Source organism: Capricornis sumatraensis, chromosome 12 (genome assembly GCF_032405125.1).
Source record: "Capricornis sumatraensis isolate serow.1 chromosome 12, serow.2, whole genome shotgun sequence".
Lineage (NCBI taxonomy): Eukaryota > Metazoa > Chordata > Mammalia > Artiodactyla > Bovidae > Capricornis > Capricornis sumatraensis.
Genome location: NC_091080.1, coordinates 61,754,055 through 61,775,935, shown reverse-complemented (window position 1 = coordinate 61,775,935; position 21,881 = coordinate 61,754,055). Strand labels below are relative to the sequence as shown.

At 34.8% G+C, this 21,881-nt stretch overlaps 1 protein-coding gene across 1 annotated transcript in view; it reads left to right on the top strand.

Annotated features, from left to right (window-relative positions):
- The window catches only part of MYCBP2 (MYC binding protein 2), a 265,188-nt gene that overhangs the window by 182,706 nt on the left and 60,601 nt on the right, over window positions 1–21,881 (top strand). Inside the window, exons 49-54 of the mRNA XM_068984559.1 lie at window positions 948–1,063; window positions 3,308–3,405; window positions 4,113–4,229; window positions 5,145–5,285; window positions 16,876–17,100; window positions 17,931–18,063. Coding sequence (XP_068840660.1) covers window positions 948–1,063; window positions 3,308–3,405; window positions 4,113–4,229; window positions 5,145–5,285; window positions 16,876–17,100; window positions 17,931–18,063 — 830 coding nt within the window. The remainder of the gene's footprint in view (window positions 1–947; window positions 1,064–3,307; window positions 3,406–4,112; window positions 4,230–5,144; window positions 5,286–16,875; window positions 17,101–17,930; window positions 18,064–21,881) is intronic.

Genomic DNA, 21,881 nt, shown 5'->3' with positions numbered 1-21,881 from the left:
GATGAATGATGAATGATCAACTGCAGAGATGACACTGAAAGAAAATAGGAGACCTAGACCTAAATCCTGGGGCAATCCAAGGTAGTTAGAAAAGAGAAAGCCAACAAAACACTTAGAAAGAGTTGCCAGTGAGATACAAGAAAAATCAGAAGAAGCAAAAAGGTTTTTCAGAAAAAGTAGGAGTTGTAAGTTATCAAATGCCACTGAGAGAGAGATTGCTGAAGATAAAGAAACAGCCACTGAATTTGGGGACATGGTGGACATTGGTGACTGTGACATAATCAGTTGCAAGGAAGTATTGGGAGGAAAAGCATAGTTAGGATAAGCGTTGGAAGAGAATGGGAAATGAGGACATGGAGAGTGGTCGTTGACAATTGTTCAGGTAAGTTTTGCTGTAAATGGAGAAAGAGCTATGAGACTGTATTATAGGGAAAGGTATGGTATCACGGGGAGGTGTTTAAGATGGGACATGTTGAAGTTTTTATAGAAATGACCCAGTAAAGTGGGAGAAGTTAATGATGAACGAAAGAGAGCAAGAGAATTATATCACTGAAGTGTTGAATGAATGAGATCCGTAGCACAAATGGAGGGGCTGGCACTGGACAGGACCCAGGCCATTCCTTCCATTGTAACAGGAGGTAGAGGAAAGTAGATTGAATCTAATTGCAACCTTAAGGTTGTATCTGATTGCTTATATTTTTCAGTGGAAGAAACTGATGAGGTCGCATCAGTTGAGAGTCAGAAAGAGGGGTCCTGGAGGTTTGCAGTGAGGAAGAAAGAGTAAATTTAATCATGGAGAGTAGGAAAACATACTATGACAGGGCAGTAAGGTTGCTATTCATTGTGATCATATAATCAGAAATTTAATGTTTGCTGATACATGTTCATGATGATGTCAGCTGTTTAACCGAAGTAAATATTGCAGTATCGATCTTATTTCCTTTCAGACCCAGTGAGAATATGCTGATTCGTGTCAATAATGATGGCACTTACTGTGCCAACTGGACTCCAGGGGCTATTGGGCTCTACACTATTCATGTTACCATCGATGGCATTGAAATAGGTATTTTTCTAAAGTTGTGAGTTACTTAGTGTAAAGAACTAGAATCAAAATCCTCTTTCTGTTCTAGCTTGCCCTTGTCCATGTATCACAGACATGGACAGACTTCCTAACTTGTAGGGAGCATCATGTCTTCCTTTATAATGAGTACTTAACTTATGCATTTATAAGGTCCTAACATTTTGTAATAATTTATGAGTCATTGTAGCCCTCATGACTCCTTTCCTGCGTTCCCTAATGTGCCTAGTCAGGTTCCATCTCCTCCGTGCTGCCCTGTAACCACATGCATGCCTCATCTCCCCGTCATGGTACGTCTTCCTCTCCTGGCTGTGAGCAGGCCTCTTTCATCTTTGGATGTCCCAGTGTGGTTCAGTGCCTGGCACACAATGAGTGCTCAGTAAATACTTGTTGAAAGAATGAGTTTCTTTACCTTCCACTAACTTTGAAAAATATGTTACCTTTCCTGTGGGGATTAATCTTTCTCTACTCTTTATTTTTAAATTATCCAAATACTTGGACAGCAGTTGGACAAGAAAGCTCTAAAAAGTTTATCAATATGGATTCTTTAGAACACTTATCTTTTTTAATGCTCCTCAAGCAAATGGGTTCCTCTGATCAGGTAGATTTAGAACAAACCATATATTGTAGTCTCGTCTCAGATATTCATGCAATTCATATTATCATATTTGGGCTTTTAAGACATTCTGTAATTAAAAATCCTCTCAATTCGTTTAATACTTCTCTCATGAAACCCTTTCATGTAGAGAAGAGAGAAGGAGGGGGTAGAGATAAAAGTAACACTGTTCCAACGTTCCACCAAAATACCCTTTGGGAAACTTTAGTCTGTTTTTACATGAAGATAAAGAGGTGCTTTACCTTAATGTAACTGTAAGATATATAGAATATGCATTAAATGTAGTGTAACTGTAGGATTGGGGCTTCCCAGGTGACAAAGTGGTAAAGAATCCACCTGCCACTGCAGGAGACATGGGTTTGATCCCTGGGTTGGGAAGATCCCCTGGAGAAGGAAGTGGCAACCCACTTCAGTATCTTGCCTGAGAAATCCCATGGACAGAGACACCTGGCATTCTACAGTCCATGCGGTCGCAAAAGAGTCAGACCCAACTTAGCAGCTAAAGAGCAACTATAGGATTAGATATATCAGATTCATCTGTACCATCCGAGAAACCTTTAGCGGAAGCCTTTTGCTGTACTCTTTTATTTCAGAGTATCCTTAAAGCCTTTAGTTCAGCGAACTTCTGTTGGTTCTAAGTGAAACATTGTTCTAGATAAGGCAGTTCCTGTCAAGTGAACAGCTTACTGATGATTGCAAGATAAAGGGGGCAAACAAAATCACAGGAAGTAAAATAAAATACAAGTAGTGTCATGCAAGGGATACAAATTACAGAAGTTCAAAAGTGGAGACAGTCAAGAAAGGTTTTATCTTTGCTAATAGTGGGTAAAGAAAACTAACATAAATAAGAAAAATCCACTTATATTCATACATATTTTCTGGAATGACATTGAAGAAAAAGATTCATAGTCGCTTAGAACCTTCATTTTCTTCCCTAACTTCTTAAATCAACTTTCCCCAGAGGTGACTAAACTGATAGTAGGCTAGGACCTTGCTTGACTGTAGGCAAGGACAAGTTTCATTAGAACAATGATGATGATGATGATAGCTAACATTTGTTGAGTATTTAATATATATATCAAAAATTTTTATACAATCATATATTCTATATGTATTTTTAAAATCATTTTATTCTCACAACAGCTCAGTGAACTAGGCGCTGTTCTTAAAGAGTCAAACAGTTAATGACAGAATTAGGAACAATCAAGTCTAACATGAGAGTCCCAGCTTGTAAACACCAAGCTGTGCTGCCTGTTACTCATGAGAAGATTGTTATAGATGACAAGTAGTGCTCTGATCAGATGTTATGAGATAATGTTCAATCACACAAGGGTGTCTTTTTTTGTTATTTAAAAATTTTCAGTATTATTTAATATAGTCTATAGCCACTCCTCTTTTCCTGAATCCCTGAGACTCCCCTTTGGAATCTCACAGTCATTTTTCCAAGTACTCGTCTATTTTTTAGCTGTTAAATATTAATTACCTTGAAGGACAGAATTCAGATATTTCTTTTAATTGTAAAAAAACAGCCTGTGAATGTATATGAAGTTAGGTTTAAGGGTCTTCCCTCCCTTATATTCTCAAATGTTACAGTTCCCTTCCTTTTCTTACAGATGCTGGCCTAGAAGTCAAAGTAAAAGACCCACCAAAAGGAATGATACCACCAGGAACTCAGCTGGTCAAACCAAAGACTGAACCTCAACCAAATAAGGTTAGGGGAGAATGAAATTAGAACATGAATCAGTCTGAAATTTATTAATTTTCTTCATTGATGCTTCAAGGTGGACATCCAACGTCTAATACTTTACTTATTTCAGTATTTGAATTCTAAGTATTCCTAAATAAACTTGAAGACTAGTTCATGGTAATTCAAGGATAAAACTGTACTTTTTGGTTTCTTGGTATAATGCTATAGTAATTTATAGACTCTGTATACTTCCTGTTATTGAAAGTTTACGATTAACAAAACATCTGTTGACATTAAAGTGTGTACAGTTGTCAAGATTAAAGTATCCTGTGCTGTTAAATTCATTTCCTAACATTTAAAGAGTAAGTGCTATAGGAATTTTAGTAAACTACTTACTTATTAAAAAAAAGAAACATGGGTAATAGAATTTATATCATACCTTCCTAAAAGGATAAAAAGGCTCTTTTTTTCCTTTTTATCATATGTCTTCAAAGTTTAGAAAAGAATATATAAATAATTTTCTATTTTTTTCAATGATTTACAGTTTTATACTTAAAAATGTTCTCTTATTGTTACAAATAAGCCATTGTTATTTGCACAGGAAGACCAGCTACAAATAGTTTTGGAAGCTTTCTCAGAGTTATACTTTCAAGTCTATTTATCTGTTACCACTTCTGAGGTCTCTCTACCATGATTTCCCTGTTTCATCTGTCTGTCTTTGCCTTTCTCAGGTTCGAAAATTTGTGGCCAAGGATAGTGCAGGGCTCCGTATCCGTAGCCACCCTTCCCTTCAGAGTGAGCAGATAGGCATAGTGAAGGTCAATGGAACCATCACTTTCATTGATGAGGTAATTTGTAAAGAAACACTTCGTAATAAATTTTGGATGAAAAATTTTTGTACTGTTTGCATGATATAAGGTTACTAAATTTTTTGTTAGAATATGTTTTAAGCAGTTTCGGTAGTGTTTGGAAAATTATTTCACAGAATTTCAAAATTTTGTTCATTGAGTTTCAAACATTGCATTTATTTTTCTCTATCAATGAATAACTAAAATTATATTTTTAGCATAAAAATTAACATGCTAGTCAGAACCAGTATGAGAATTCAGTGAAAATGAGTAGTTTTTCTTAAATTTTTATTTTATTTTATTATTTTTTTTTTAATTTTAAAATCTTTAATTCTTACATGTGTTTCCAAACATGAACCCCCCTCCCACCTCCCTCCCCATAACATCTCTGTGGGTCATCCCCATGCACCAGCCCCAAGCATGCTGTATCCTGTGTCAGACATAGACTGGCGATTCAATTCTTACATGATAGTATACATGAAATTTTTAAAATGTTGTTTGTTTTTGTATGTGTTTGTTGTATCACTTCACTTTGGACAGGACATTTTTCTAATAATGTAACTTATTAGAATAATCAGTAACTTCTGATTATTAAAATCTAAATTGAGGGGAAGAAAGGCTTGTGTTCTTTTGGGAAACCTCTGGTTTTATTATTGAAGTGTTTATCTCAAACTGTGACTTGTGCTTTTACTTTTAAGTGACAATGTGTTTTACGATCTCACCATGTGAATTATCATATTGCTTGGCTTCCTGGTTTCTTTCCTTAAAGGTTCTCTCATACTTAACTTATGCAAAAACTAGATTCTTAATGTCCATGTCCACCATTATTTGCCTGCTTTGAGCCTTTCAGAACTTTGCTGCCTTCCTTGGAGTGACGGGCGGGCATGGCTTGTTTCTGGTGCTTGTATCCCATAGATCCACAATGATGATGGTGTGTGGCTGAGGCTCAATGATGAGACGATAAAGAAGTACGTTCCTAACATGAACGGTTATACCGAAGCCTGGTGCCTCTCTTTTAATCAGCATCTTGGGAAAAGTCTTCTGGTCCCTGTTGACGTAAGTAAAAGGTGGTTTTAAAGAGGATTATAGGTGTACCCTGTCCTCATTACAGGGCTTTCTTTAATTAAGGCTTCTCAGTTCTGAGGTAAACCACAACTAAATAACTTTAAGTGCTTGAATTCTGAGAGCTTCTGTTTAATAAAGGTGAAATTTGGCAAGGCTAAGGCCTTTAACACTTATATAGTCCATCACAGGAGGAAGCAGTAAATTAAACTAGGCCTGCTGATTTCTTTCCAGGGAGACAGGGAATGAGAGTGGCTAATGAGAGTAGTTAACATTTTTTTTCCTTTCTTATTCACGCTACTGTTTGGAATGAACTCCACACTAAAATTTAAGAATTCAGTATTACTATTCATTTCAGAAACACATATAATGTATTTTTTTTTTTTTGGTGGTGTTTTGTAATTTTGTGTGTTGTCTAAGTTTGAATCTTTTCTTTCTTGGTGTATGATACTACCTCATTAAAACAAGGTGGATTTTTAGACTTGCAGTACTATAGCACTCTAGTTGAAGCTCAGTCTCAGAGTCTGCGAGAATTCTATTAGCCTCTTTGACAGATGCAGTGGAGTACATAGAGCCAGTGTTCAAAGTTTACTGTGTCACTAAATCTGATAGGAACCCATGGCTCTCTTTATAATTTTTTCCTTTTCATCTCAACCAAATATTTGACTTTACTGGAGATAGAAAGCAAAAGGAAGTAGCTCTTAGTATTTTCTAGTTTGACTTTATGTTGAAGAATGAATGACATTAATGACATGACACTGCTAATATAAATTTTTATTTTAAAAATAACCTTAGTATTTTAAACAGTTGAATTTCTTTAAAAAGAATCAGTACATAAAGCTCACTCTATCAAATCAGTCACTGTGTTGTTTGTTTTTCTCCTTGATAGTCCAGAGTAATGTTCTCCAAAAGGGTGGCTATACAAAATGATGCTTTTGAGAAGAACATAATAGAACTTCTGTTTGGATTTATTAATCACATTCTTTTTTCTGTTCTTTTGTATTTGTTTTATATAGTACAATGGGGAAAGAAGCTGTCTATATATTTTTAACTAATAGATAAAGTCAAGAGAGTTTTGGTCTACTCCTTTTTTTTTTTTAATCTAGGGCTAGAAACTTGCCCTTAAATGGTTTTAATCCATCTCTCATTATAGTAACCAGATATTCTTCAGGATAATGAAGATGATATTTTAAAGCAGTAATTACAGTAGCCATTGTATTTATTTTGTTAGCAGTTTATATTTTAAATTTTGACCAATATAGGGTTTTGTGTATTTTAAGGCCCTAATAAGGCATTATGTTAGATTATATTATCTTTACAACTTCGAAATTATCTCTGCTTCAAAAATCTTTTTTCCTAATTCCTTTGTGGCTCATTTGAGGAGGTACTTTTGGAGGAGGAGGATATTCATACAGACAAAACAAGAGAATAAACAAAGATAGCAAGGATGAGCAGGAAGTATTCTGAACCCCATGGCTTCATTTTGGAATCCTCATGTTCTGTTACCTGATGCTTTTAAACTTTAGCCAAGAGATGGTTTTTAGCAGACAATCTTGAGGTCAGAGGGAGAGGAGGTAAATGGAGTGAGCCATACAAGTGCTCAATGGCTTTTCACCGCTGTGTGAGTGAATGAAGAGGTTATCACTGACTTAATTGGAGACAGAAAGCAAAAGGAAGTAGCTTTTGGTATTTTCTAGTTTGTCTTTATGTTGAAACATGACATGGATTCTCTTTTGATGTAAGTAACTCAGAGTATCTGGTATCACTGAGAAAGCTGATATTTTTCTGGTTCCTTAATTTTAAGGATGATAGTGACTTGAGATCATTATAAATTAAAAGATGCCAGTAAAAAAGGTGGGCATCAAAGATACAGAAAAGGAATCTGAAGGCTGAAAAGGAGGAGAAGATGGAATTGAGGGCACACTGGTAAATTGTTTCTGTGAATAAGGAGATGGTATGTGTGGCAGTAGGTAAGTTTTTAGGAATGAGGAAGAGAGGGAAGAGGTGAAAGAAACCATCATTTCCATAGAGAAAAGAAAAAAGCCATTAGCTGAGACTAAAACAACTGAGTTATGTTAGAGAGTTTAGAAAAGCCATAAGAATTTGTAGTAATATTTGAGAGAAATAGCACGATCTGACAAAGAAAACTACTTGTTTAGGGACTGTTGCGCCACGAAGGACCCAGTGAGACCGCTGGATAGATGCATTCTGGAGACACCCTTCTTCCCCCATGGCCCTGGGTCTCCAGAATTAAGAAAGCCAGGAAAGCAGACAGTGCTGGCCGGAACTTCCTGGGCTGCTGTGACAGGAAAATAGGGACAAAAGGGAATTTCAGATGCTGATGAAAGAGCGATTGAGAGCACCAGCTGTGGGTTGCAGCTTAAGTTAGAAATGTGAAAGGATTAGTGGAGGGTCCAAGGGACTCGGAGGTCTTAATAAAATGCAACAGTATAGTGAATGCACTGTACTAAAGGAGCTGGAAGGAGACAGGCAACTTGTGTGATAATGTAGCATATTTGAAATTGATTTCATACTTAGAGCATTTTATTGAATGAAATGGATTGTTAATGTGGCCACATCCACATATACAGGTGCTGGCAACACTGTGACCTGTGAGGTTTGAAAGTGAGTTCATTTACCATCAGAGAAAGGGTCCCATTAGGTACAGTATAAAGTTATGGAACAAATGGGAATAATTAGCTGTTGGATCAGGAAGAAGCCTAGCACAGTTCTGGTATAAAAATAAGAGGACAGGTAGATGACCTAAGTAAGGATTTGCATTGTATGTTTGTGACCAAGGAGGACAGAGGGTATGTGTGACAACCGGCATGGGGCTTCAGACAGAACTGGTATAAAGTTGCTTCAGTGTGGGTGTTAGATGAAAACTGGAGTCAGAGCCTGGCATAGGCAGGAACAGGCTGATTTCCCAGGGTTTTGATTTTCAGGACCAGGACAGGCCTCTTCAACAGTCAGTAAGCTTTTCGTGAGTACCTTACTCTGCAGGACAGAGCGTATGATTCCATCTCATACCCTGGGGGAACTAATACAGCGAAAGAAATGCACCTTGCTGCTGCTTCCTCTGCGTCTCTTCTTTTACTGCTGGAGAAATAACTTGCCACCCACTCTGCCTTTTTATACTTCGTTGGTGAATGAATCACCTGTCAGTTATGGCTAACCATTGTAAAAACTATTCAGTTAAACAGAAAGCTGGCAGATTTGAGATAAAATTAGAGATTATCAAGGACTGATGCCGCTCACTTAAAAAGATGCAAAAGTACCAAAAAGTTGCCTTGAGCAATCTTTACATCAACATGTTCAACTTCTCTAGTTAAAACAATTTTGTGTTCACATGAATGGATGTGCCATATTTGGAGCCTGACTTAAGCAAACTGAAGGGGAGAATAGGGGTAGGGATTGGAAACTGAACACTGAATATTTGATGATCTGTTTTTTAAAAAGATTGCCATAAGTAGCTATATTTAGAATAAACTTTAAAGTGATTTTTGTTACCCTGTCCTGTTTCTGTACTCATACTGCAGAACCCTGGTTTTCATTGTAGATATGTTCTTTAGTCACATTTTGGCCTGACTGGCAGTAGTTCTGTTTAGATGTCATTGAAAGTAAAAGCGTTAGTCGCTCAGTCCTGTCTGACTCTTTGTGACCCCATGGACTGTAGTCCGCCAGGCTCCTCTGACCATGGGGTTCTCCAGGCAAGAATACTGGAGTGGAGTGCCTTTCCCTTCTCCAGGGATCTTCCCAACCCAGGGATCAAACTCTGTTCTCCTTCATTGCAGACAGATTCTTTACTGTCTTGAGCTACCAGGGAAGCCCTTAAATGTCATTACTTTACTAAAAAATAATGACATCCTAATTTGGTTCAAATATGACTTTAGTAATGCTCTTGTTTAGCGATTAAATTGCATTAGACATTCATATTATGAGTGTTCTTTCTAAAACCATTTTTAAATCAGTGGAAAGAATCAGGATAACTATGAAGAACACAGATACTTCCTTGTGAGGTACTCATGGTCTGTTAGACTTATTGCCCCTTTTAGAATACACTGTTTAACATTACATTTTGGTCTCTGTTTATGTTATTTCATTTGTCTAAAATGCTTTTGCTTCCTTTCCCCAACCCCTTAACTTTTCTAATACTTTCCTAATACTTTCCTAATTGGCCAGGCTCAAAAATTTCTGTTGACATTGTTCATCCATGTAGTTAGTTATCGCTTCACTAATTGTTCATTCAACATATGAGTCCCTGCTATGTACCAGACACTAAGTTGGGAGGAAGGTGTTGGGTGGAGAGGTAGAGGGGAGGGGATACAAAATAATTGAGAGTGCAGTTCTTATTCTTAGAGTGCTCGCTGTGTAATGTGATAGATGTACTGTGTTCACCAGGTTAAGTTGTGTTGTGATGAATTACAGAGTGGCTTCACTTAGGAGGTGACATTTGAGGAGGTTTCAAAAAAAATTGCTAGAACAGAGTGAAGGAATTTCACATTAGAGAATCAAATATCCAAAGTTACGAAGGCATGCTGCGTTTGGTAACTAATAAATAGTTAATAAGGGTGAAGCATGAATTGAGGACAGAAAGATTCTACATACTGGGGAAATTAACTTTCTCCCTTCCTGCTCAGGTAGCACTTTGTCTGTAAAAGCAGAAAAGGCTTACGTCTTCCCCAGCTACTCATAATGCTTAGTTTGTTTTCCTTCTCTTTAGCCCATTTGTATTTATATACCTCTTATTTCTGTTTCTAAGCTCCTTAAGGGTTAGGACTCACTTAAGATCCCCTCTTATTCCTGTGTGTTTCTTCCAAAGTGTTAAATATTTCATTTAGTTTGTGGCAGACTTTCAACATTTGTTGAATGCTAAATTTTAATTCTTAGCATTTGGTTTGATGATACTGCTTAAAATAATTTCTGTCTTATGCTCCTTACCTTTATTCTCTCATTTACTTTTCAGTATATCCATTTGATGTTAAGTTTGTATCATTCTCATTTTTCCAGTGAGAGAAGAGAACTATTCTTCCGAGATCATAAGTAGTAAGCAGTGGAGCTAGTTCTAAAACTCCAGTCCATATAATTCCAGAGCCTGTGCTTGTGTGTTTAATCTCTCTTCATCTAGTGAAGATGTAAGGGCAGATACAGTTATAAGAGGATAAAGTAAATATAGCTATAAAAATCATATTATTTTGGCTAGAATTCCACAATTAAATAAATACAAATGCTCATAACCCTTATGGTTAAATGAGAATGAATACTGTGATGTATGTTCAAGGATACCTGGGGAAAGCTGGTTTTAAATTAAAATTCTTAAGATTTGGAAACTACACATTAAGCTAATAGAATGTTTCATACACCAGGGAAAACAATTAGTTTAAAAAGAGAGAAAAAATAATTTATGCACGTGACGTGGGAAACATTTGAGTGCCTGTGATAGAGCCTAAATTTTTTGGAAAGCAAGTTTACTTCTATTATAAAAATAGATACTAGTGATTTGAAATTTATAGGCACACTTCATTGTCTACTTTGTCAAAAATGAGGTCTTTTAACATTGTGAGGTTGAGTGATAAAGTTTATATCAAGGAAAGTAGACGATACCTCATTGCTGCTGCTAAGTCACTTCAGTCATGTGCGACCCCATAGACAGCAGCCCACCAGGCTCCCCCGTCCCTGGGATTCTCCAGGCAAGAACACTGGAGTGGGTTGCCATTTCCTTCTCCAATGCATGAAAGTGGAAAGTGAAAGTGAAGTCGCTCAGTCGTGTCCGACCCTCAGCGACCCCATGGACTACAGCCTTCCAGGCTCCTCCGTCCATGGGATTTTCCAGGCAATACTTCATTAGAAATATTCAAAGATATATTTACAATGCTAATATTATTCAAATTCTTATAGAAGCAACATGAATCTCCATGCAATTATACAAACCACTTTCTACCTACTTAGGCTGATTGATGTTCACATATAGAAAGTAGGTTGATTTTTCTATATTTGGGGACTCTGAAGATTTGGAGGAGAGAAGGAAAAATATCATTCGCTATTCTCTCATATAACATTACTCAGAGTACTTGGTAAAATTAGCATATATTTCATGCATTTTATGTCCAATTTAATTCTTTTGGGATACCTAATTATGCATGGTAGTCACAGCTTTAATATACCCCAAATTTCTTAGTTTTGTTTTCTTAGCTAATTTGTGTGTATGTGTATGCATAGACCTGTTTTTCAGTCTTAGTAAATACTAAATATTTACTTAATACACCATTAATAAATATGTTGTCCTTAAATGGGTGTCAAAAGCTTTATTTCATTCCTAAGCTTGACATTTAAGTTTCCTAAACAGAATGGAATTGAGGCCTTTAAAATAACACTGTCATGGTATATATGTTGTATTTAATTCTCCTGAGATACTTATCTTTTTCACTTTAAAAATAGTAATTCCTAACTCTGTGCTCAAGCATTGGGCATGTTTGGTCATGTATTTCACCATAAAAATTACTCTTTTATTTTGTCTCTTCTGTGCCTTGAAGCGTACTATCTTAGAGCTGCAATTTGGTGCTCATCAATTTAGTTAGATTTTTAGCATACTTTAGTTTTCTAATTTTATTTGGCAGAACTTTTTTGCCTTCAGAATAGTCTTTGAGGATAAGATGACTTAGATTATTGTAGATAGTTGTGTATTTTTTAATGTATATGTATGTATATACATACATACATATGTAATGGTACTCAGTCTGTAAAATTATGCAATATGAAAACTAATTTATATGTTTTAACGGTGAGAAATTGAGACTTTGAGGAAATTAATATTTTCATGTATGTCCATATCTTTAGATTAAGTTTTCCTGTATTTTCAAAAGAAACTATGAAGTTTATTTTATTTTTAAACTTCAGTTTTCTGTTTGGTGCTTTTTTGACACTTGATAAATGCAGTATTGTTAGGACACCACGTTTTAAAAATAGCCTTACAACAAACCAGTGTACACTAAGAATTTTCTACAAATGTAGAACAAAGCAAAAGAAGTGTCAAATTTGAATCCACATATAATTAACATGTACAAATTGTATTGGCAATTTGTTACCATGGTTAGCAGTTACATCACTTTAAGGTATCTCAAGCTATTTCAAGTTAGCATGAGGACATACTAACTCATGCTGTCAGACTCAGTGAGTTTAAACACTGAAATAAATATAAAATTTTTGAAATTGTCAGTCACCACATTGCTTCTTTATTCCTAACTCAGTCTGCATTACTTCTTACAATGTTTTTCACACTGCTTTTAATATTAGAAAAAAATTATGCTAAAAAATAGAATGTGCTAAAAAACACTGATACTGTTTTAGTTCGAAAGTCCGTACCACTGTCTCTGAAAAGGAGAAAAACCTTTGAGCAAATACTCCACAAATTCTTAATATACATGGATGAACCAATAAGGACACCTTTTCACCCCCAAAATGGCATTTCAGAATGCTTTGCAATATGTATCCACTTTACCTAAAGAGAAAGTACCCTGTCTGCTATCTATTTTTAAATGTGGAGGGACCTTTGGTTTTTGTTTTGCATTTATCTGTAGACACATTAATAGAAACGCTTTTTCCCTGGCTTTTATATGTCTTATATTTCTGTGTTAGCAGAGGTGTATGTATATGGATATATATCTGTATCTGTCCATATACATATATACGTGAGGAAGATACAGAACTGGAGAATATGAAATAGATTCTTATTATATAAAATGGCTTGCAGTTGCTTGGGAATTTTGTTGTTCATAACTTTCATTAACTTTTAATGTCCTCTTTTTTTGTATTTATATAAGCAGTAAAATTGTGTAATTGCTAGTTTTTGAAAAGATTTTCAGTTCAGATCAAGTAAATATATTTAATAGAATGATATATCTAGGTAGATGTATATCATTTTAATTGTCATGAAAACATTTTGTAAAAATGTTGTTTTTTCTGGGACCATGTTGCTGTGAATTGGTTGTTCCTTAACAGAATATTTTTAGACTGTATGTAGAGATTCTAAATGCTCTGTGCATTTCCTAAACTTTTGAGAGGGAGAAAACTAGGTCTACCTTTTGATAAAAGTTGATTGTTTTTTTCTCTATGTTTTTCTTATCAAATTTGCTAACAGCTTTCAGTAACATTTCCAAGTGATTTTTTTTCCCACTTATAGAAGAGAGCAAAAGTAAAAAAATGAATTAGACATTTTTTACTTTCTGATTTTTTTGTACTTAAAAAAGTAATAACAAGTTCACATATATTAATTACATGCACTTATTATTCGTAGTACTAGTTACACTATCTATACAATCTGTATTCTTCACATTGTCTTTATAAACAGCAGACTTTTTTTTTTAATAATAAAACAAATCTGGCTTTACTGGAACAGATACGTCAGTCATTTAAAGGAGTTTTAAGTTGTCCTTCTTGCACTGTCTTAAGCTTGATACCAATGTCTGACTCTTAAATGTAGCAAATGGCATGACACACTATATCCATGGAGAGCTTTTGACAAAAACTTACGTATGAGAATTTTTTTGCTGTGTGGTTTACTCAGGTGGCTTCAGTTTCCCTGTAGTGAAATAATATTCTGGTGCTGGTGCTGGCGTACAGAACGTTGTTACTCCTGTGAACGCGTCTTCTGCAGATCATCTCCTGTTCCCTTTCTTTGTTGATATTTTTCTTTCTTAAACTTTGTCACTCAGAATATCTTTAATGCTAGCCCAGGAGTCAGGGATTTGGACGTATTTGCATGGACTTCCAAAGCTTTTTTCCCCCAGGTGAGTTAACTGTAAGGAACAGTCATACATTGTGCAGGTATTTCAGCATGTATAACGAACTTTACATTATATCTTTGAAGCCTGTGCTTAAGATTATTATTTTTTTTTGCTGAAAACAGTCTACATACAAAGTACTGCAATTGAGTTTCCCCATAAACCCTTTCCCTTTATTTCTGCCAAAGACTGCATTATTCAACTTTTACTTGACTTCAGATTTGCTATGTTTAATTTTATGACTAGCTTCTCCAGCAGTTATATACAAGTCTAGCTTTTTCAGACCTTGCTTATTAAGTGGGAGAATTTCAGCCCCATGGTTATTCTGTTTTTTTCCCTAGCCTTGCTCAGTGCTGTTTTGAATATTCATATGAGAATGGGATGGAATTGCAAGGAGCAAAAAATAACATTGCAGTTCATCAGTTTCATATGATGTTGCCCAGGTCTTAAATCTCTGTATTAAATAAAACGTGAATTTTAGAATTGCTTGAGAATAACAGACATAGTTCTGTGATTTTAGGTCTATCAGTTCTTTTTATACTGTTCAGTATTTTTTAAAAAGGATAAAATTTGCTGTACATTTATTAATTTATATATTTCTTTAATCAATAAAATATTAAGTAGTTTAATACAGTCTTCCTATGTTGTCATTCAGTAAAGAACTTGCAGTTATTATTAGTTTTTGCCCAGACTTTTGCCTCACTATTACCCTGAGTGGTCAAATGAGAAATATTATCAAAACTTAATTAAATGCTCAAGATGTATCATAAAGACCAATGAAGTTGTTTTTTCATTACATCTATTACTGTTTGCTTAGTTTTTACATCATACCATGGAATTTTTAAAACATCAGTTGTACATATGACTAATTTTACTCTTTAAAAAACTATGAAATAGTTGTGTTTGCTACAACTAAATGATACATTTGCTAAAATTAATTATTCACTTCTAGACATTTTAAATGTTTACTGAAAACCCTGTGAATAAAATAGCCCAATTAAAGTTTAAACCTTACTCTCGATTTTATTTTGAGTACTGTCTTTGTATTCTTATAGGTGTGCACATGTATAAACTTTTACACATATGCAAAAATAGGTAAATAAATGCATATTTTATTTTAGATTTTAAATTTTTCAAGTAGTTAAAATTCTCATTTTCATGAAATTGTCAATGGATAACTGAGTGTTGGATTATATGATATAAAATTATATAAAATGTAAGTAAATATTGTCCATTCCTTGTATTTGTGTAAGTCAAAATTGATAATTGTTTATCACCACAATGAGATTTGCACAATATTATGTGAAGGTTAATAATGGATTGAAAATTTTTCCAGACCAATCCTATCTTGAAGTCAGAGGTACAGAGACTTTTTTAATCCATATTTTTTAACCTTGTGATTTTATTTTTAATTTCTACTACATAATGGGTATCTATACATATCTTTTAGAATGATACTACTCTTAGGGATAGAGCTATTCAGTCATATTTTATCTTGTATAATATATTAGTAGATTTTTAAATTTTACCCTATTTATAACATAACTAAATATCAATTTAATTTTAACCAAGTGTTTAAATAACTGTTCCATTATGATCATTTTTTACTGTATTTGAATAAAGCAATTTGTAGAGCCTGTATCACTGTGTTTAAAAGTGCAGTTTCAGGACTTCCCTGGTGGTCCACTGGCTAAGAGTCCTCGCTTCCAATACAGGGGGCTTGGGTTCAATCCCTGGGCGCGGAACTAGATCCCACATACCACAGCTGAAAGATCCCATGTGGTCCGACCGAGACCTGGTGCGGCCAGATAAATAAATACAAAAAAATGTTTTAAAGTGCAGTTTAGATGTGTTTTAAAGAAGTAATAATAACAATGAAAGAACTTCCAGTGTGGAACTTTTGTTTACATCTAGTTGGGAAAAAGATGTTCCCATATTTTGGGAAGGTTGTTATTTCTCTTTATTGCATTTATATAGAAAATAATTTCATCATGGCATTTAGATTCAACAAATAGTTTAAGGCATGTTCTTTTCATTCATTTTAGAAGTGATTCTGGTGTCCAAATACGTTATAGAAACTGCTTTTTTAATGTTAATCTCTCCTCTCTACTAAAACATGATCATCTTTTTCTGTTAATAGCATTAATATATCACTGTCTAATAATAGTCTAGCAAATCAACGAGACTTTTATTTGTGCTATATTAAGAAAAGGTTAGTTATTAAGCTCTTATAAGTACTCTTATTCATCACTAGTTAAAATTGAGTGGTTTTATTTCTTGCACATTTTTCATCATTGTTATCTCTGTTTATAGATAAGTCTCCAGAATTTTTATACCTGTTTTCCTATTTGTTAATAGTTATTACAAACAAAAATGGAAGAAAATGAAGATTTAGACTTTTAACCCATACCAACAGGCAGCAATGCAATAATAATGATTCAGAATTCTTCAGTTGTGGTTCATATAGTAAATTATTTTCATTTCTCCTATTGTTAAATATTTCACTGACAGACGTAAAATCAAGTACTGCCATGTTCCTCAAATTCGAGGGGACAGGAGCTAAAGTTCAGCTGCTCTCCTGCTATAATTTTCTTCTCCAGCTCTGTTTTAAACATTATTCAGAATTGAATAACAGAAAGATTCTTTAATGTAGTGTTAACAGACACTTCAGTTATTTCTGTATGTGTGTTCTTTTTCTTAGTTGCTGTATTATGAACTTGCTTTAAAAGCTATTAAGAAGAGTATGTTGAAAGTGATAATAGATTGTATTTTGTTTACTTTCTTTTTCCTATTCAAATTTTCAGGAACCTAAAACTAATACTGATGACTTTTTCAAAGACATAAACTCCTGCTGCCCACAGGAAGCCACAATGCAAGAACAAGATATGCCGTTCTTGCGAGGAGGGCCAGGCATGTACAAGGTAGTGAAGACGGGACCTTCCGGTCACAACATCAGAAGCTGCCCTAACCTTAGAGGTATCCCAATTGGAATGTTAGTTCTGGGAAACAAAGTCAAAGCAGTGGGAGAGGTATGGATTCTTGTAGCTTCATGACTTCTAAGGCATTCATTCTTAATATAATGCAACCAAAGCATCTCTTTCTTCCAGAGGTTGTCATTTCCATCCCAGGCTTTTAAATGTTAATGTTCTTTATCTTTACTTGTGTTGAAAATACTAATGCGATTTTTCTGTGCTTTTATAAAACAATTTTATTCTCATAATTATTCTTGTGAAAGCAGTGTAGCAAAATGATTTGTACTGTTTATAAATGTTCGGTATTTGCACATATCTTTCCGTTATTACAAATGTGTACTGTACTGTCATGGATGAACAGCACTTTAAAATATTTGCTATGAATCAGCATGGAGATGTGTTTAAAGGGTTTCATTTCTTTGTGCCCATTCATGTGTCTCACTGAAGTCCTGAGCAAATAACATTCCTCTTTAGTCCACTCTGGCATTTGCCTCAGCTGACGATGTAGTGTGTCATGCTATTTCTCAGTGTCAGGGTCACTTGCAGATTGCAGTATAGGCACTATCAACCTAACTGATAGAAAGTGTGCTATGTTAGGACATTTTACATGCCAAACAAAGAGCCACGTGTTTCGGGGTACCATTTAAATTTACGTATGCATTATCCTGTGCCTTAAAAACCTACTGTTTTTACTGAAGTCATCAGTGAGCATTATTTTACAAGACTGTTTATTGATTTCTGTCTTACCTCAGGCTGTGGTCTTAATTTCAGAAACTAACTTGATGTTAGAGAGTTACTGGAATAATTGCTCAAACTTTTTGCTGGTGTTCGGCCTGAGTGCTCTGAAAGAATCAAGCCAATCAATCATGCTTTTTGTTATGTACTAGGTAACCAATTCTGAAGGTACATGGGTGCAGCTGGATAAGAACAGCATGGTAGAGTTCTGTGAGAGTGATGAAGGAGAGGCATGGTCCTTAGCTAGAGACAGAGGCGGAAACCAGTACCTCCGACATGAAGATGGCAAGTTGGCTTAAATTTGTGATTTATTCCGATTTACCTTTGCAACCAGAAATTTAAAGTGTACTGTATTTCTTTTGTTTTAAAGAGCTTTTATGTGTGTTTATTTTTGATGTAAAATCAAAGCTGAGGGTTTAAAAATCTTGCAAGTGTTGAACTTCATGTGTGAAATACCTAGGTGCTAAATGAATGCACGTAAAAGAAGAGAACTAAAAGGAACTGTGAAACATAGGAATTGGTTGTGTAAAACCTGCTTTCTTATTTCATTAATAAAAACAGAATTTTATTAAATTTTATTAAATCATAGTTGAAAATGATAATTCTTCTGTTCCTGTTGAGGACTAAATGTTTTACTCTTTCTACCACTAAATGGAAGTTCAGTTTTCAAGCCACTGATCATTGTACTTCTCCCAGGCAATTTCATCCTATTGAATTCTCTGTTAGTTAAAGGAGCATTGAATATATGCATAGCTTCTTTTGAGGGTTTCCTGTTTTGTTGTTAGAATTTCGGCTTTAAACTTATTTTGCTGTTTTTCAACAATGATCTCATTTGATAAGAGATTTTCCATTTTGTCCTCTCTTCATTCTCCTGGTGGCCAAACCTTGTTCAGACCATGTCATCATTTGAAAGTGAAAGTGAAGTCACTCAGTCGTGTCCGACTCTTTGTGACCCCATGGACTGTAGCCTACCACACTCCTCTGTCCATGGGATTTTCCAGGCAAGAGTACTGGAGTGGGTTGCTATTTCCTTCTCCAGAGGATCTTTCCGACCTGGGGATTGAACCTGGGTCTCCCACGTTGTAGGCAGATGTTTTACCGTCTGAACCACCAGGGAAGTCATGTCATCATTCAGGTGAAGCTTTAACCGCTCCTGACAGAATAAAGGGTTAACTCTGATCCTAATGATCCCAATTCACTGCTAGAACAAAACTGATATTACCTAGAAGTTAATTTTTATTTCTTCATATTCAGATTGTGCATCCCTCTTGGTCAGCCACAGATTCTTTATCTTTGTATTCCTAGTGCTCAAACAGTTTGGCACATACTCATTGTTAACTAAGTTTTCTAAATACAAATTGAGTCACAAAAGTATTATCAAAATAAGACTTTTCTACCAAATCTCAAAATTTATAGATAGGGTCAGACAGTTAAAAGAACATGCGTTTTTTAATCCAGAAGAGTATAAAGTTATAATAATCATTATCCAAGAGGTAATATGGCCATAGTATAGATAGATTCAAGGCAAGTTTGGAATTTGTATGGATAATGGAGTATGTTTAGATTTATTAACATGGTACATTAAACATTTTCCCATTTTCCTCACAACATGCTTTGAGATAGGTTATATAATCTTCATTTTACAGTTAAGGAAACTAAAGCTCATAGAATTTATAATGACTTGTTATACCACTGGATACCGGGCAGATGAAAGGCTTGAGCCAGAATCTTCGTCCATATTTCAAATGCTGTGCTCATTATACCACACTGCATCAGTTATCCACTGAACATGATTTGAGAACCTGCTTCTTCCCCTTGTCTTTACAGATACATTTTTCTTATTCAAGGATGATATCATCATAAAATAATGTTCTGAGAGAGTAGAACTGTTCATTATGTTTTGAAAAGTAGAAGACTTCATTTCATGTAAATCAGACATTTTACAAGCTAACTTTAGTAGTTATAGTATACTTACACATATATATTAGTGATATATTCATTGCATATCCATCAGTCTTTAAACATTTCCATTATACAGGGATATTGAGATACAAATGAAAATAACCTAAAGTAAGATCAGCTTTTTATAAACATAATTAAATAATCTGAGAGTGGTTTAAGTGACTGTCAGAGCCTTTGTAGCTTAGTAATCATTTTAGCTTTTAACACCAAGGCTTCCATAGTGGCTCACAGGTAAAGGCTCCACCTGTGACACAGGAGACCTGGGTTCAATCCCTGGGTCGGGAAGATCCCCTGGAGAAGGAAATGGCAACCCACTCCAGTATTCTTGACTGGGAAATACAATGGACAGAGGAGCCTGAGCTACAGCCCATCATGTTGCAGAAGAGTCGGATACAGCTCAGTGACTAAACAACAAACAACAGCAATCATTTCAACTAGCAACGAGCATAAATTCTAACAGCGGGCTCTGGAACTGCACTGCCAGGGTACTAATGCCACCTCTGTAGCTTTTCATTTGTATGACTTTGGCCAAATTACCTGGTATCTCTGTGCCTCTGTTTTCTCATTTACAAAATGAAGATAATTTATAAGTTGAATATGAAAGCTAAATGAATGAATAACAAAGCTGGCAGATGGTAAGGTTAGCTATTATTGTTAAAATATAAGATGCTTTCCATACTAGAAAGTAAGTTTTAATATGGGAAGTTGTATTCCCATCTATTTAGAAAGTAGAAGTTCTTCCTGTATAAAATGCTTCTTAAATCAGGATGTTGTTTCTACTAAAGCATATACTCAACCCTCAAAGAGGTGTTAAGAGAAGTTTAAATTTCTCTGTAATCGCTTAATGATTTTTTGCTCTGTGTGTGTGTGTGTGTGTGTGTGTGTGTGTGTGTGTATAGTGTGAATCTTAATATTTTGACATAAAATCTGGGGTCATAGGAAAGAAATAAAAAACTAGTGCCCTAAAGTCACTAAGATTAGTTTGATGTGTTACTCAACTAGTCTGCTCATTGGTATTAGTATGTAACTGAATTAGTATGGAAATAAGATTTGTCACTATAGTAATTTATTCATATAGAGCAGCATAAGTAAAACAAAACCTTTCCTCTTTGTAAAAATCTTTTGTAGGCCTCTGATGTCTGTAGAAAAAGCTAATAGGCAAAGATACTGCTGTGGTCAAAACAAACATACTTGGTACTTAGACTTTCTCAGTCTAGAGGGTGAGAGCAGAGCTGTCTTTTCCATTCAGATTGTTGTTCATGGGTAAATTTCAGAAGAAATATTTTGCTACTGAAATACCTCATACTGAAGAGTTTTGCCTAAGAGAAGTGCTAGGATTAGTTTCTTGAAATAAAAAGCCTAGACATGCTGGTAAAGAGTGAGACCATACACTACCACCGGTACAGCAGAATTCTGACTTACGGGTAGGAAGAAAACATTGCCACTTTCTTATAATTCCATTTCAGTTTAAAGGGATATAAATTTTAAAATATATTTTAAACCATCAGCTATTCATAATGCTGTTTTAATGGAACAAATACTATTTTTTCTTTTTTACCATTCATTTGATAGATTTTACTTTGCCTTTTATTAGTTACATTGTATTAATAAAAGTGCTTATAAAACCAGGTTTATCATCCTTCCATTTAGGGAACATATCTTTTATATAATGAGTAAAAATAAGTACAAAGTTAAATTTTCCATAATTTTCACATAAGTGAAAATTTCTTTTGATACCATATACTTAGATATTTTGAAGATACTTTTCTATTTGAATACTGGTATAGAAGATATTTTAATTTCTGATTTATGGGACATCTGTTTTTATTTTATAAAATGTCCTTGTATAAATTTGTTACAAATATAAGTTCCTGGTCCAGAAATATTAGTATACATTCAATGATATATCCTGCCACAATAAAAGCAGATTGACTCCATAACGGCATATTCCAATTCTAAATATAATAGTGGATTTGATAGATGAAAACAAAGCTTTGTTGTGCACTTTGTCGCTGTCAGTGACCTAACTGGTAGACTTATTATCAAATCTAAATGTGAGCTTATTTTGAAATTTACTCATCATCAAAATCTTTCTTGCCATTTTCTCTCTTTATTCTATAGAGAGTAGCATAAAAGAAACT